Source organism: Trachemys scripta, chromosome 8 (genome assembly GCF_013100865.1).
Source record: "Trachemys scripta elegans isolate TJP31775 chromosome 8, CAS_Tse_1.0, whole genome shotgun sequence".
Taxonomy (NCBI): domain Eukaryota; kingdom Metazoa; phylum Chordata; order Testudines; family Emydidae; genus Trachemys; species Trachemys scripta.
In genome coordinates, this window is record NC_048305.1 from 50,476,820 (window position 1) to 50,491,161 (window position 14,342).

The 14,342-nt window shown below is 49.3% G+C and overlaps 1 protein-coding gene and 1 long non-coding RNA gene across 4 annotated transcripts in view; one reads left to right on the forward strand and one right to left on the reverse strand.

The window, feature by feature from the left end:
• The window catches only part of LOC117881445, an 80,362-nt gene extending 68,810 nt beyond the window's left edge, over positions 1–11,552 (forward strand). Inside the window, exons 3-4 of the long non-coding RNA XR_004646795.1 lie at positions 3,682–3,811; positions 10,761–11,552. This is a non-coding gene — a long non-coding RNA (uncharacterized LOC117881445). The remainder of the gene's footprint in view (positions 1–3,681; positions 3,812–10,760) is intronic.
• Positions 1–14,342, reverse strand: part of ASTN1 (astrotactin 1) — a 202,717-nt gene that overhangs the window by 76,231 nt on the left and 112,144 nt on the right. For all 3 annotated transcript variants that reach the window (XM_034778724.1, XM_034778723.1, XM_034778726.1), the window contains exon 8: positions 13,391–13,475. In XM_034778724.1, the coding sequence (XP_034634615.1) occupies positions 13,391–13,475 (85 nt within the window). The remainder of the gene's footprint in view (positions 1–13,390; positions 13,476–14,342) is intronic.

A 14,342-nucleotide genomic window follows, 5' to 3' on the forward strand; every position in this document is an offset into this window, starting at 1 on the left:
GTGTTTCAGTTCAGTGCCTCAGAGTTTGGTAGGGAGGATGAAATTTGCCTGCTGGCGCTCAGTAGAATTCTCTTCTCTCAAAACACAGAGCTCTGAACTGGCTTTGGGGTCTCTGCAGCAACAGATTTTTCCTTTCTACCCTTCCTCTTCCCCAGTCATCCATAGTTTTATCCAGTTACCAAATTTCTTCGTCTTTTCTTTCCTCTGATGTACAGCAGCGGTTAAGGCAAGAAGAGGTTGGTGAAATGACAGAAGTAGAATTGAGAATGGGGGCTTGAGGTTGCAGTTGCAGTCCTACTTCCAGGCCAGAAGGCAAAAGAAAAAGAGAAAGCAAATGAATGTTTTATACACTCGCGTGGCACATCCCCTGATGGACTGATCATTTGGCTCTTTGCTTCTGATAAGTGGAGCATCACACGGCTGGTTATTGCTGTTGCTGGACAGATTGTGAGAGGAAAGTTGGATGGCAATGGACTTTTCCAACTTGGTACAGAATCTTGCTAAGTCCCACACCTCATATATAAGTCACTGGACGGACTGGCATGGAGGACATCTACCACCAATGCCTCGGTGTTTTTCAATGGCTCGCATGCTGAGGCTGGGTGTATGGGAGAGCTCGAGTTTTGACCGATGTATTAAGGATCGAATTTTAAGAATGGGTCCCTGCCAGAAGGTTGTCTCCTTGGTATGAGTGGATGGGAAGCTGCCACCTTGAGTAATTACGGTGCCTCACCTGGAAGAGTGGCTGACCATGTGCTATTTGCACCACTAGATCTCAGCACAGTCTAAATCAGGGTCACATACCCAGCAAAGAACAAGCTCCCCCTTAGGAGGGTCTAGAGTGAATCCCTTCCTATTCTCCACATTAAACACCACATCTCTATTTAGCCACACTCCCTTCCCCGTGCTCCTGCAGCTGCTCTGCTTTCAGTTTAATTGCTAAATTGGTTTTAAAATGAAAGAATCAGAGACAAGTTTGGAGATAGCTTCGGCAGCCCTCTCCCTGGGCCCCAGTTCAAAGGAATCTTTGCTCAGGGCCAGGGAAGAGAACAGCAGACTTAATACGCTCTCTCTGCAATCCTCTGGCGCGTAACGGCGCAGCAGGGGTTGCTGGGAAACGAAGTCTTTGATGATCTTCTCTTCCTGCTGTGAAGACTAATGACTTTAAAGAGGGCACCCTGCCAAGGATGGGGCTTCCATGGACAATCTTACAGCAGTGTAATTAGACAAGAGGAGCAAAGTTTTGCTAACTTACCAAAAAAACCAAAACTCTCCTCCCCCTAAAAAAACCTCAACTACCCTTCTAGGACAAACAGTTATTAAAGAGGGTCTGCGGCAGAGCTGCCAAGGAGAAATTCCTGCAAGTCTGGAGCAGCCAGTGTTCCAGAGCTTTGTGCTCTGCATTTCCAACAGCTCAGTGCAATGTCCTTGCAGACGGAGACTGGACTCAGGAAACCTGGCTTCTCTTCCTGGCTCTGCCACTACCCTGCTGCGTGACCTTGGGCAAGTCACTTCACCTCTTTGTGCTTCTGTTTCTCCTCCCACCCTTTGTCCTCTTGGTCTATTTTGGAAGGTCTGCCAGGCAGGACTGTCTCTAATTATGTGTCTGCACCGTGTCTACCGCAACAGGGGTACTGGAACACAAGTAATTAATAACTAATGAAAAGTTATCGGTCCCTCCTCTTTAAGCTGCCCCATGCTTAAAATGATGGATGTTAAATTCAGGACCAATTAAGGGAGACTACAAAGTCCGCCTGGGAATTTACTGCTGCCCTCAGAAGAAGGGTGTAGAAGCAAACACTGGCAACATAGTAAGAAGAGCAGGCAAAATGTTATGACCAATTATAATGTTTGTGGGTATTGCATGCGCACAGTCAGCTAAGGGCAATCAGCTTTCATGCCTCATTACTGCTTCTCCTACCCTTGGTGGACATATAAAGATACCAGTGATCAATGGTTCTCTAACAACCTTTTTTATATTTGAAGATTTAACCGCGCCCCCCCCCCCCTTCAGCCATCTCTTCTCTACACCAAACATGCCCAATTCCTTCCGCATTGCCTCACGGGGCATGTTTTCTAATCTTCTTCTCAGAGAGATTTAGATCTCATTGTTCTGGGTGCAGAGCAGAGCTATTGGACTGATATCCCCACTCACATTTCCAGAGAAGGGAAGGGACCCTTGAATTCTGGGAAGAGGAGTGACTCCCCCAGCCCTTGTCTCACCCAAAGGGAAGCAGCATGCTCAGTGCCCTTGTCCCACCATGTTCCCCTTTTTTACCTGCTCCCTTTCTTGGAGGCCCTCTGGAGGGCCCTATGGAACTCCCTCTGGGGCCTGTCAGAACTGCTCCTATATCAGCAGGATGAGTGTCGTGAGGAGGTCCTGGCTCCTTCCTTATGCCAACCCAGGGAGGGAGGGGAACAGAGAACCACACTGAAAACTGAACCCTGTCTCTCATTTACAGAGGTGTCTCAGCACATGAGCGCTTGGCATTAGGATCTGGATTATGCACCTCGGAACAAAGATAATTTGAGTCAAACAAGATGGGCCAAACTTTGGAAATGGGAAATTGTAACCCGGCTGGAGACGGTTAGATTCAAGCTTCTTCGTGCCCAAAATGAGCCAATAACATTCAGTCTCTATCTACCCAACCTGAAGTAATTCAGCTTGCCTCAGGCTCTTTCAAACCGAATCCAAGCCAGTTTGCTTCGGTTCTGACTCAGTTATATTCAAATCGCTTGGTTCTGGATTTGTTTGGGAGAACTCTGGGATTCCTGCCTAGCTCTGAGCTCCAGGGTCCTTTCAACTGGACCCCACTCAACTAGTCCCTTCGTCACCTGCAGCACCTCTGTGAGAATAAAAAGCAGCAGCATGATGCGGGGAGGGAAGGGAAGTCCCAGCCAGACAGTTGCAGGAGGAGGGCGTGTGAAGGTAACAGTGTCTCTCCAGGACAGTGACAAGCCACAGCGAGGAAGGGGGGAGGAGGGGGGCTAATGGGAGGATAATCACATTTGCAGGTGGAACGACAATGACAAGGTCTGAGCATGGAAAGCGCAATCCGCAGGAGGAGGGGAGGGGAAGGGATGACAGAACAGACAGTGTCTTTGGCAGACCCTGCCCAGAGGCTTTGTGAGCAGCTACAGTTCCCTGGGGACTTGTCCACGGCTCCAAGGGGGGTGGATAAGTAGGCACAATGAGGTGGAAGTGAGCCAAGAGGAATGCATGGTGAAACCTAGCCAGCTGGTAATGACGGCGGAGCATCTTGTCCCCGCTACATTGCTAATCTGAATCCCATCCAGCTCAGTAACGGTCCAAAGTCGCTGTCCTCAAAGGGCTGCTTGGTAGCCCACGTGGGATTGGTTTGGTGGCCCTAGCCCAGTTCCCCAGTCCGTGCGTCACAAACGTCACAGCTGCAACAGACGGTATCAGGCCTCCTCCCTGGCAGTCCCCTTGGAGCAGCACAAAGCAGGAAGTCTCCAGCGGCGGCTGGAGAGCGGAGCTCAGTGGTAGTCAGCGGTGGGATGCCTGCCTGACAGGACATCCAGTGCCAGGTCTGTCATTACAGGGAGGCCATAAGGGATGCCGTGTCCCCTCATAACTGCCAGTCTACCCAGGCAGCTTTGCCCAGGCTCCTGGCACTTATCCATAGCCTGCAGCTGTCTCCTGTCTGTCTCTCTCATCAGCGCCCAGCTCGGATCGGCAGACTTGGCCCTACCCCACATCCCAGTGAGCCAGACCATGGATCAAGAAATCCCTAAGCAGAAGGGACAAGACAGATGGGGGGAGCTCGATGAGGAGGGAAGGCACCTCCAGGTATGAGGGGAATGGAGGGGGGAGAGGAACCTCAATTGGAGAAAGGTGTAAGGAGACACCTCCCGAAGATGTAAGTTGCGTTAAGGAGACACACACATGTCCCATTAGGCAGAGGAGGAAAAAGCCACAATGGTAGGAGGAAGGTGGAGGGATGGGAGAGCTCCCACAGGAAGGAGAGTGGAAAACCCAAAGGGAGGCAATTCACATGGAGAGAGTCTGTTATTGGGGGGAGCTGCACACAGGAAGAGGGAGAAGAATTGGTAGAGGAAGTAGAAGTGGGTGGCAACCTGGGCAGCAGTGACCATGAGATGGTTGAGTTCAGGATCCTCACAAAAGGAAGAAAGGAGAGTAGCAAAATACAGACCCAGGACTTCAGAAAAGCAGACTGACTCCCTTAGGGAACGGATGGTCAGGATCCCCTGGGAAGCTAATATGAGGGGGAAAGGAGTCCAGGAAAGCTGGCTGTATTTTAAAGAAGACCCAATGTGCAGAAAGAATAGCAAATATGGCAGGCGACCAGCTTAGCTTAACAGTGAAATCTTCGGTGTGCTTAAACACAAAAAGGAAGCTTGCAAGAAGTGGAAACTTGGTCAGATGACTAGGGAGGAGTTAAAAATATTGCTCAAGCATGCAGGGGTGTAATCAGGAAGGCAAAAACACAACTGGAGTTGCAGCTAGCAAGGGATGTGAAGGGTAACAAGAAGGGTTTCTACAAGTATGTTAGCAACAAGAAAAAGGTCAGGGAAAGCGTGGGACCCTTAATGAATGGGGGAGGCAACCTAGTGACAGATGATGTGGAAAAAGCTGAAGTACTCAATGCTTTTTTTGCCTCTGTCTTCACAGACAAGGTCAGCTCCCACACTGCTGTCCTGGGCAACACAGTATGGGGAGGAGGTGAGCAGCCCTCAGTGGTGAAAAAGGTTAAGGACTAGTTTAAAAAGCTGGACATGCGCAATTCCATGGGTCCAGATCTAACGCATCCGAGGGTGCTGAGGGAATTGGCTGATGTGATTGCAGAGCCATTGTCCATTATCTTTGAAAACTCGCGGCGATCGGGGGAGGTCCCAGACGATTGGAAAAAGGCAAAATATAGTGCCCATCTTTAAAAAAGGGAAGAAAGAGAACCCGGGGAATTACAGACCGGTCAGCCTCATCTCAGTCCCTGGAAAAATCATGTAGCAGGTCCTAAAGGAAACCATTTTAAAGCACTTGGAGGAGAGGAAGGTGATCAGGAATGGTCAACATGGATTCACCAAGGGCAAGTCATGCCTCACCAACCTGATTGCCTTCTATGATGAGATAACGGGCTCTGTGGGTATGGGGAAAGCAGTGGACGTGATATATCTTGACTTTAGCAAAGCTTTTCATACAGTCTCCCACAGTATTCTTGACAGCAAGTTAAAAAAGTATGGATTGGATGAATGGACTATAAGGTGGATAGAAAGCTGGCTAGATCATCCAGCTCAACGGGTAGTGATCAATGGCTCGATGTCTAGTTGGCAGTCGGTATCAAACGGAGTGTCCCAGGGATTGGTCCTGGGGCCGGTTTTGTTCAACATCTCTATTAATGATCTGGATGATGGGATAGATTGCGCCCTCAGCAAGTTCACAGATGACACACTGGAGGGTAGGGATAGGATCCAGAGTGACTTAGACAAATTGGTGGATTGGGCCAAAAGAAATCTGATGAGGTTCAACAAGGACAAGTGCAGAGTCCAGCACTTAGGACGGAAGAATCCCATGCACCGCTACAGGCTGGGGACCAACTGGCTAAGCAGCAGTTCTGCAGAAAAGGACCTGGGGATTATAGTGGATGTGAAGCTGGATATGAGTCTTCTTGTTGCCAAGAAGGCTAACGGCATACTGGGCTGCATTAGTAGGAGCATTGCCAGCAGATCGAGGGAAGTGATTATTCCCCTCTATTTGGCACTGGTGAGGCCACTACAGAAAGGATGTGGACAAATTGGAGAGAGTCCAGCGGCGGGAAACGAAAATGATCAGGGGGCTGGGGCAGAGGACTTACGAGGAGAGACTGAGGGAACTGGGCTTGTTTAGTCTGCAGAAAAGAAGAGTGAGGGGGGTTCCAAAGAGGATGGAGTTAGGCTGTTCTCAGTGGTGGCAGATGACAGAACAAGGAATGATGGTCTCAAGTTGCAGTGGGGGAGGTCTAGGTTGGATATTAGGAAACACTATTTCACTAGGAGGGTGGTGAAGCACTGGGTGGTTACCTAGGGAGGTGGTGGAATCTCCATCCCTAGAGGTTTTAAGTCCTGGCTTGATAAAGCCCTGTCTGAGATGATTTAGTTGGTGTTGGTCCTGCTTTGAGCAGGGGATTGGATTAGATGACCTCCTGAGATCTCTTCCAACCCTAATCTTCTATGATTCTACGATTCTAAGACAGAGGCGGGCAAACTTTTTGGCCTGAGGGCCACATCAGGTTTCCAAAACTGTATAGAGGGCCAGCTAGGGGAGGCTGTGCCTCCCCACACAGCCAACGCCCCCTATCCGACCCTCCCTGCTTCTCGCCCCCTGACGGCCCCCCGGGACTCCTGCCCCATCCAACCCCCCTGTTCCCTGTCCCCTGACAGCCCCCCCAGGACTCCTGCCCCATCCACCCCCCACTGCTCCCTGTCCCCTGTCCGCCCCCAGACCCTTTGCCTCTAACTGCCCCCTGCCGCCCCATCCAACCCCTCCTCTCATTCCTGACTGCTCTCCCCCCGGGGCCTCTGCTCTTCTCTGTACTTTCTCCAATTTGTCCACATCTTTCCTGAAATATGGACACAGTACTCCTGTTGAAGAAAAATCAGTGCAACGTAGAGTGGAAGAATTACTTCTTGCTTACAACATTCCTGCTACTACATCCCAGAATGATGTTCCCTTTTTCTGCAACAGTGTTACACTGTTGACTCATATTTAATTTGTGATACACTATGACCCTAGATTCCTTTCCGCAGTACTCCTTCCTAGGCAATCATTTCCCATTTTTGTATGTGTGCAACTGATTGTTCCTTACTCAGTGGAGTATTTTTGCATTTGTCCTTATTGAATTTCATCCTGCTTTGTTCAGATCATTTCTCTAGTTTGTCCAGATCATTTTTAATTTTAATCCTATCCTCCAAAGTACTTGCATCCCCTCCCAGCTTGGTATCATCCACAAACTTTATAAGTGTACTCTCTGTGCCATTATCTAAATCATTGATGAAGATATTGAACAGAACTGCACGCAGAAGTGACCCCACTCAATATGCCTTTCCAGCATGACTGTGAACACCTGATAACTACTCTCTGGGAATGGTTTTCCAACAAGTTATGCACCCATCTCGTAGTAGCTCCATCTAGGTTGTATTTCCCTAGTTTGTTTATGAGAAGGTCATGCAAGACAGTATCAAAACCCTTATTCGGGTTAAGATATACTGTATCTATCACTTCCCCCTATCCAATAGGCTTGTTACCCTGTCAAAGAAAGCTATTAGGTTGGTTTGACACAATTTGTTCTTGACAAATCCATGTTGACTGTTACTTATCACCCTATTCTCTTTTAGGTGTTTGCAAATTGACTGCTTAATTATTTGCTCCATTATCTTTCTGGATACTGAAGTTAAGATGACTGGTTTGTAACTTCCTGGATTGTCCTTATTCCCCTTGTTATAGATTGGCACTTATATTTTCCCTTTTCCAGTCTTCTGAAATCTCTCTAGTCTTCCATGACTTTTCTAAGACCATCACTGATGGCTCAGATAAGAATGGCCATATGGAGTCAGACGAAAGGTCCACCTAGCCCGGTATCCTGTCTTCTGACAGTGGCCAATGCCAGGTGCCCCAGAGGGAATGAACAGAACAGGTAATCATCAAATGATCCATCCCCTGTTGTCCATTCCCAGCTTCTGCCCATCCTGGCTAGTAGCCATTGATGAGATATCTCCTCAGTCAGCTCCTTGAGTATTCTAGGATGTATTTCATCAGGCTCTGGTGACTTAATCTATCTCTATGCAGAATCCATCAAGCATTCTGGGCCCCACACAAAGCCATGCAATTATCTCCCCATGCTGGGGCATTTCAGAATAGCTTGAAAATGGGAAGGCATCAGCTTCTGAAGGTTTGTGCCTGTATTTATGCAAATATATGGAAATGCATGCAAATCGGCAATCCTTTAAAGCCAAAAGGATTTGGGAAGTATGGACGAGGGAGAGATTCTCAGGCAGCAATGGCAGAAAGGTAATACAAACAGACATGACCCTGGAGATAGCTGCATGGCATCACGAGCAAACGAAAAAAGCCAGTGTGACCACTGCATGGGGAGGAGATGGCTAATAGTGGGGCACAGTGAAGGCAAGTGCAACTCCCTCTTTTTTATTAAAACAGGAGGAAGAGCTCATCCTGCTGCTGAGGAGGGAGTGTTGATCCCACAGGGCTACTACTCTTGTCTGGCAGGTGGAGAATCTGGAGTGGGAGGCGCAGGTCCTTGCTCAGTGGCTTAACCAGGACCAGCACTGCACAGGGAGAAAAAAATGACCCAGCTGGGAGTCCCCTATTCCAGTGTTTTTCAAAGTTTGGGTCACGACCCAGTACTGGGTTGCGGCATGTAAGGCACTGGGTCACCTTGCTCAGCACCCAGGGACGCTAACGGCTCAGGTCAGCACTGCCGACCGGGACGTTAACTGTCCCATCGGTGGTGCTGCCCAGCTAAGGCAGGCTAGTACCTACCAGTTCTGACACTGCGCTGCGCCCTGGAAGCGGCCAGCAGCAGGTCCAGCTTCTACGCAGGGGGGCTACGGGGCTCTGCAAGCTGCCCTGCCCCAAGCACTGGCTCCAGAGGAGCTGAGGGAGAAGTGCCTGTGGGCGAGAACCATGCAGAGCCGCTTGCACGCCTCTGCCTAGGAGCCGGACCTGCTGCAGGCCGCTTCCAGGCGCCGTGCTGTCCGCGGTGCCAGGACGGGGGGGGAAGCTTGCCTCTGCATCCAGCTGCACCACTGACCGGGAGCCACCGGATGCAAGTCCACGCCCCAACCCTGTGCCCCAATCCGCTGCCCCAGCCCTGAGCCCCACCAAACCCAGAACCCCTTTCTGCACCCCAAACCCCTCATCCCTGGCCCCAGCACAGAGCCTGCACCCCCAGCCCAGAGCCCTGACCCCCTCGTGCACTCCAACCCCCTGCCCCAGCACAAAGCCCCCTCCCACACCCTGAACCCCATTCCCGGCCCTACCCCGCAGCCCTCACCCCTACACCCCAACCCTCTGCCCCAGCCCTGAGCCCCTCCCACACTCCATACCCCTGCTCCGTTGGGTCACAGTCATTAACTATTTTCTTCATCTGGGTCCCCAGAAAAAAAGTTTGAAAACCATTGCCCTATTCTTCTCCTTTAAGGGAAAATCCATCTCCCAGCTGGCCGTCCAAGGCTAGGGGAAGGACACACATGCACACGCATTTAGCCAGTTAGACCTGCTTGGGGACCTGAACTCCTTTTGGATAGATTTCTTCACTTGTCCCCTTTGCTCGGCCCTGTCATCACAAGGCCACACAATGGCAATACCTCTGACAACAGCTCACACATTTTTGTGGTGGGCCTTACATGATGGTGGCTCTCTTTAGTAACAGATTCCAAGGCCAGAAGGAACCATCTGATCTGATCTTGAGTATAGCGCAAGCCAGACAACTTCCCAAATAATGCGTAGAGCAGATCTTTAAAAAAAAAAAACAAAAAAAAAACACACACACATCCAATCTGAATTTAACAATTGTCAGTGATGGAGAATCCACCCCGACCCTTGATAAATTGTTCCAATGGTTAATTACTCTGACCGTTAAAAATGTACACCTTATTTCCAGTCTGAATTTGTCTAGCTTCCACTTCTAGCCACTGGATCATGTTAGACTTTTCTCTGAACCCACTCTAATGTATCAATGTCCTTCTTGAATTGTGGATACCAGAATTGGACACAGTGTTCCAGCAGCACTCACACCAGTGCCAATACAGAGGTAAAATAATCTCTGTGATCCTACTCTAGATTCACTTGTTTCTGCATCCAAGGATGGCATTAGCCCTTTTGACCCCAGCTTTGCACTGGGAGCTCATGTTCAGCTGATTATCCACTGACAGGTTTTGAGAGTCACTGCTTCCCAGGGTAGACTCCCCTATGGGTTCCTAGGGTTCCTGGTGAGTATGGCCTACATTCTTTGTTCCCAGATGTATACATTTGCATTTAGCCAATTTAAAATGAATATTGTTTAAAGGCCTAACATTTTGTTTGGACAGAAAGAAAAGAACCGAGACTTACAGGGCCAGAGCTTCAGCTGTTTGACTGTGATGGAGCTACATTACTGATCCACAGCAACTGAGGATCTGGATCTTAGACTCCAAAACTGGGGAGGGCGAGGGAGTTCCATTGAACATTTAGACACAAATGAACAAGTTTGGAAAATTCTGACTTTAATTGAAACCCGATTTTTTGTTTGGCTGAAACCCAAAACACTCTCACTGTTTAGCCGCTAAGTACTAAGACCTGCAGCAACCTGTCTGTCTCATTCTTTTCCCCACAACACAATGATCAGGTATCTAATTCGACAAATTTTCAGCACACTTAAGCAGCCCTCAAAATACACTGGAAATTCTGCTGTCCAGCACTGCTCTGAGATGCCCACATCAGCAACTCTGAAAATCGGGCTCCCGCCGTTCCGATGTAATGCAATGTAGGCAATCAGACCCATCTCGCTTTCAGCGTTGCCACTTCACTTTCTTCATGCAGCTCTGCACTGCAAGTTATTTTCCCTCAAATTCATTAGCTTGCATTTTCCCGGACTGCATCTCATTATGTTATTTCTTAGCTGTGATACGAATCTCTCTGGGTCCCTCTATATTCATTATCTCTTCCCCCTGGTGTTCAAAAAACATCTCTTGGTTTCGTAGCATCTGCCAATAGAATAAATGTGCTTTTTCATCCCCTTTTCCAGAGCGCTGAACTAAGGAGGGGAGGATGGTCTCATAGCCATGGCAGTGAAGAGGGATGCTGAAGAGCTGCCTCCCTTGGTAACCGTGGACTACTCCACGACACTGTAACAAACTCATGGTCTCCTAGGACTGCACGGATATCCCAATGCCGCTCAGCATGGCTCTCTAGAACTTTGCGGCAGCAGGGACAGAACTCGGAACCTCCAGCTGCACAGGGACCGGCCATTTGAGCTCAAAGGAGAATCTCCACAGTCGGTACCCCTTCTATCTTCTCCCTAGGCTGCAGCCATCCACTAGAGGGCAATGGAGTCACACTCATTAACTGTTAGCACCACCAGTAGAATCAACCACTATTAATTAATCGACAGGGCAAATCCTGAAGGGAGGAGATGGGGGTGCTCAGCAGCTCTCTGGGTTTGGCTAAGGCTAGCAGCGCAGAGCCTTCACCCGCTGCTCTGTTCTGATCCCATTTAGCAGAGAACAGTGGTTCCCATACTCATGAGCAAGATTACAATAATGCTCACCGGCCTGCCAGGGTGATAGGAGGTTACAGTATAAAGCACACTGCTGTCCTTGGATCAAATTTGTTGTTGATTATTACTGTTAATTGAAAATGTTAATTAAGTCGAGACAGAACCACCACCCTTGCAACAAGCCACTGGACCCCACTCCCAGATTCTGTGCATTGCCATTCCCCTGACCCTCTCTTTGAGGTGTGTTCAGTTCCCATGACAGTACTCAAGGGTCCCACAGTTTCACAGCCAAAGAATCCACTCATTGCCACAGAAATATTGTCAGCATTCATTTAATAAAACATGTTTCTAGCACTTGTGTTTGCCAGCATAACATTCCAAATGTGAGCGGACTGCAGAGCGATAGAATGTGGTTGGCAGATAATGGGGTTTAGAAGGTGTTGACCAATTCTATTAATCTCACTGGGCTGTCTGATCTGAAACCTAACAATGATCGTTTCAGTGTCAATATTGTTCACTGCTGATCGTTTGTGCAAAAATACCCAGCTAACCTGCTTCTCTCCCAACCCCCAACGGCCTCCCACCCCTTCCCTGGATGCCAGCTGTGCCCTAGCCAGCTGACAACTTCCACAGTGCAGCTATACGCCAGCAGCACAAAGCTCTGTTGCATGCTGAAAATTAACAGGTGCCATGAAACACATTGGTCCAGATCACTAGCTGGTCTAAACAGGCACCTGCCAAGGATTCAGCCCAGTGAATGTAAAACAAAAATGAACAGCAGGAGTTCTGTACAGACTGGGTTATTAGTTTTCATATTTAATTAAATATAAACCTCTCACTTTTTTTATTTACCTCATTGCAATATTTCTATTCTGTTGCACTCCAGAACCCCAAGGCCTTTGCAACAGAGCTTAGATCCAGCTTGCTGCAGACTACACAGACCTTGACATTACGCTTCTCCAAGCCAATTCCCATTCATCCTTCCAGGAAGAGGTCATGCGACAGACACCATAGCAAATGCTTTGCTGAACCCCAGATACTCTACAAGACAACTGTTGTGTTCCCACTGTCCGCTAATTGTCTAACTTGCTCAGAAAAACCCACCTTGTTTGTCTGGCAGGTTTTGTCCTTTATAAAGCCCATCCTGCCTATTTCTCATGGTTGTTACCCTGTAAATGCACCTTCCAAGAGTCTGGACCAAAAGAAAGTAACCATGGAACATGCTGACCAAATAAGTCTCTTTATCCACCTCTAGTGGCCAGATCCTATTGAGCAGTGTATGAGTCTACTACTGCACCCAAGCCTGCTGGTCCTTTACCTCAACAGTAAAGACTCTTGCTTTTAGATCCAGGGGAACATGGCTCAATCCCACTGTAGCGGGGTGGATCCCCACTCCTGCCCCGAAGGGCTTAAAACAGCCAGGGAGCACGGCTGGGGCAAAGGAAAAGCTACAAGGCTAATTGGGGAAGCAGCCACAGCTGGGCCACACCCCAATCAGGCCACAGCTGGCCTGTATAAGAAGGCTGGGAGCCAGGAGCCCAAACAGTCCCTTTCTGCCTTCAGAGGGAGAAGAGCCTGACTGCAGTGAGCTAGAGACAGAGTACCTGAGTGGAGCAGGGCTGGGGAAAGGCTGAAGAGCTGGGGAGCTCCAGCCTGGAAAGCCCCAGGCTGCGGCCTAGTATTAGGCTAAGGAGTACTGGGGGTTGCAGAGGGCAGGCCAGGGGCAGGCCAAGGCAGCAGGTCTAAACCCAACCTTGCCAGTGATAAGTAGGCTGATACTGTAGTCTGCCCCAGGATGTGGGACTAGATGATGACTGGCAGTGGCCTTATTCTGAGGTGAGGTAGGGATAGTGGGTGGGGGTTCCCCAGGAAGGGGAGACCCTAGTACTGAGGGGTGTACTGCCAGGGGGCAGCACCCCAGATACAAAGGCACTGGGGTCTGGGAGGGACATGGGGGCCAGAGGACAGGCAGACCACTGGCCTGCAGAGGGCGCTCCAGGAGGCTGGAAGAGCTAATTCCTAGAAGTCACCAGCAGGAGGTGCCGCAGGGGTGAGTCTGCTCCTCTACACCCACCGATCACCCATCCATGGGGTTGCCCCAACAGGGAACGTTCATAAAGTCAGTACAATGTCTTGCTATTTGTGGTCATCAAACTTACCCCTGGTTTGTGCCCCACTCATTCCGGATGCAGAGATGCTTGTGCACTGGGTCCTTCATGTAACCCTCATAGCAAAGGCACTCACCTAGGAATGGAGGTGAATAATAGAGAGAATGAATTGTACTGGCCACTGCTGGAGACAGGCTACTAGACTAGATGGACCAAGGTCTGATCCTGTGCTCTGAATGAGCCCTGCTAATGGGAGTCTGTGGGCTCCATGGGGGCTCACAACAGGCAAGGTTATTACATCAGGAAATCCCACCTCCGGGTGCCAGAGGCTGAAGTGCACAGATTGTGTAACTGCATTAACTCCATCCCTCCCAGAGATCTACAGGTGGTGCCGTGGCAGAGGTGAGCCCTCACACCAAATACTGTCTCCTCTTCTCCTCCCTCCAGACCTTGCTACAACTGTCAGCGGCAGCCTCTGACCCCTGGTCTAAAGGCTCGGAGCTGGTGGTTGTACAAAACCAGCAAATGCTCAGAATAGAGTTCAGAACACAGCCAGTGACAGGGGCCACCACACCACCCCCTTCCCTGTCCTCGATGGCCTCTTTGGGGCATTCCCCAGGGCCATAATTAGGGAGTAGCCCTTGCACTTCCTTGAGTATGGTGAGTATAATTCTCACCATTTATTACATGGACTGTGAAAGGGGGGGAAGCTCCTTTCTTCACACACACACACACACACACACTCTTGCACTGTGAAGCCACGTAAGAGTAGGCCAAATCTGGCTCTTGGTTAGTTAATATTTATAAAGTGCTTTATGTCCCAGTCCAGCACAGCTCTTAAACACATGCTTAACTTTAAGGGCTTCACTGGGAATATTTAAGTGCTGAAAGCTAAGGACGTGTATAAATGCTTTGCTAGAGCAGTTTCTTAAAGAAGAAACTGTTAAACATCATTATTATGTGTTATAAACTCAGTGCACTGTCATGCAACAATGTAAATATG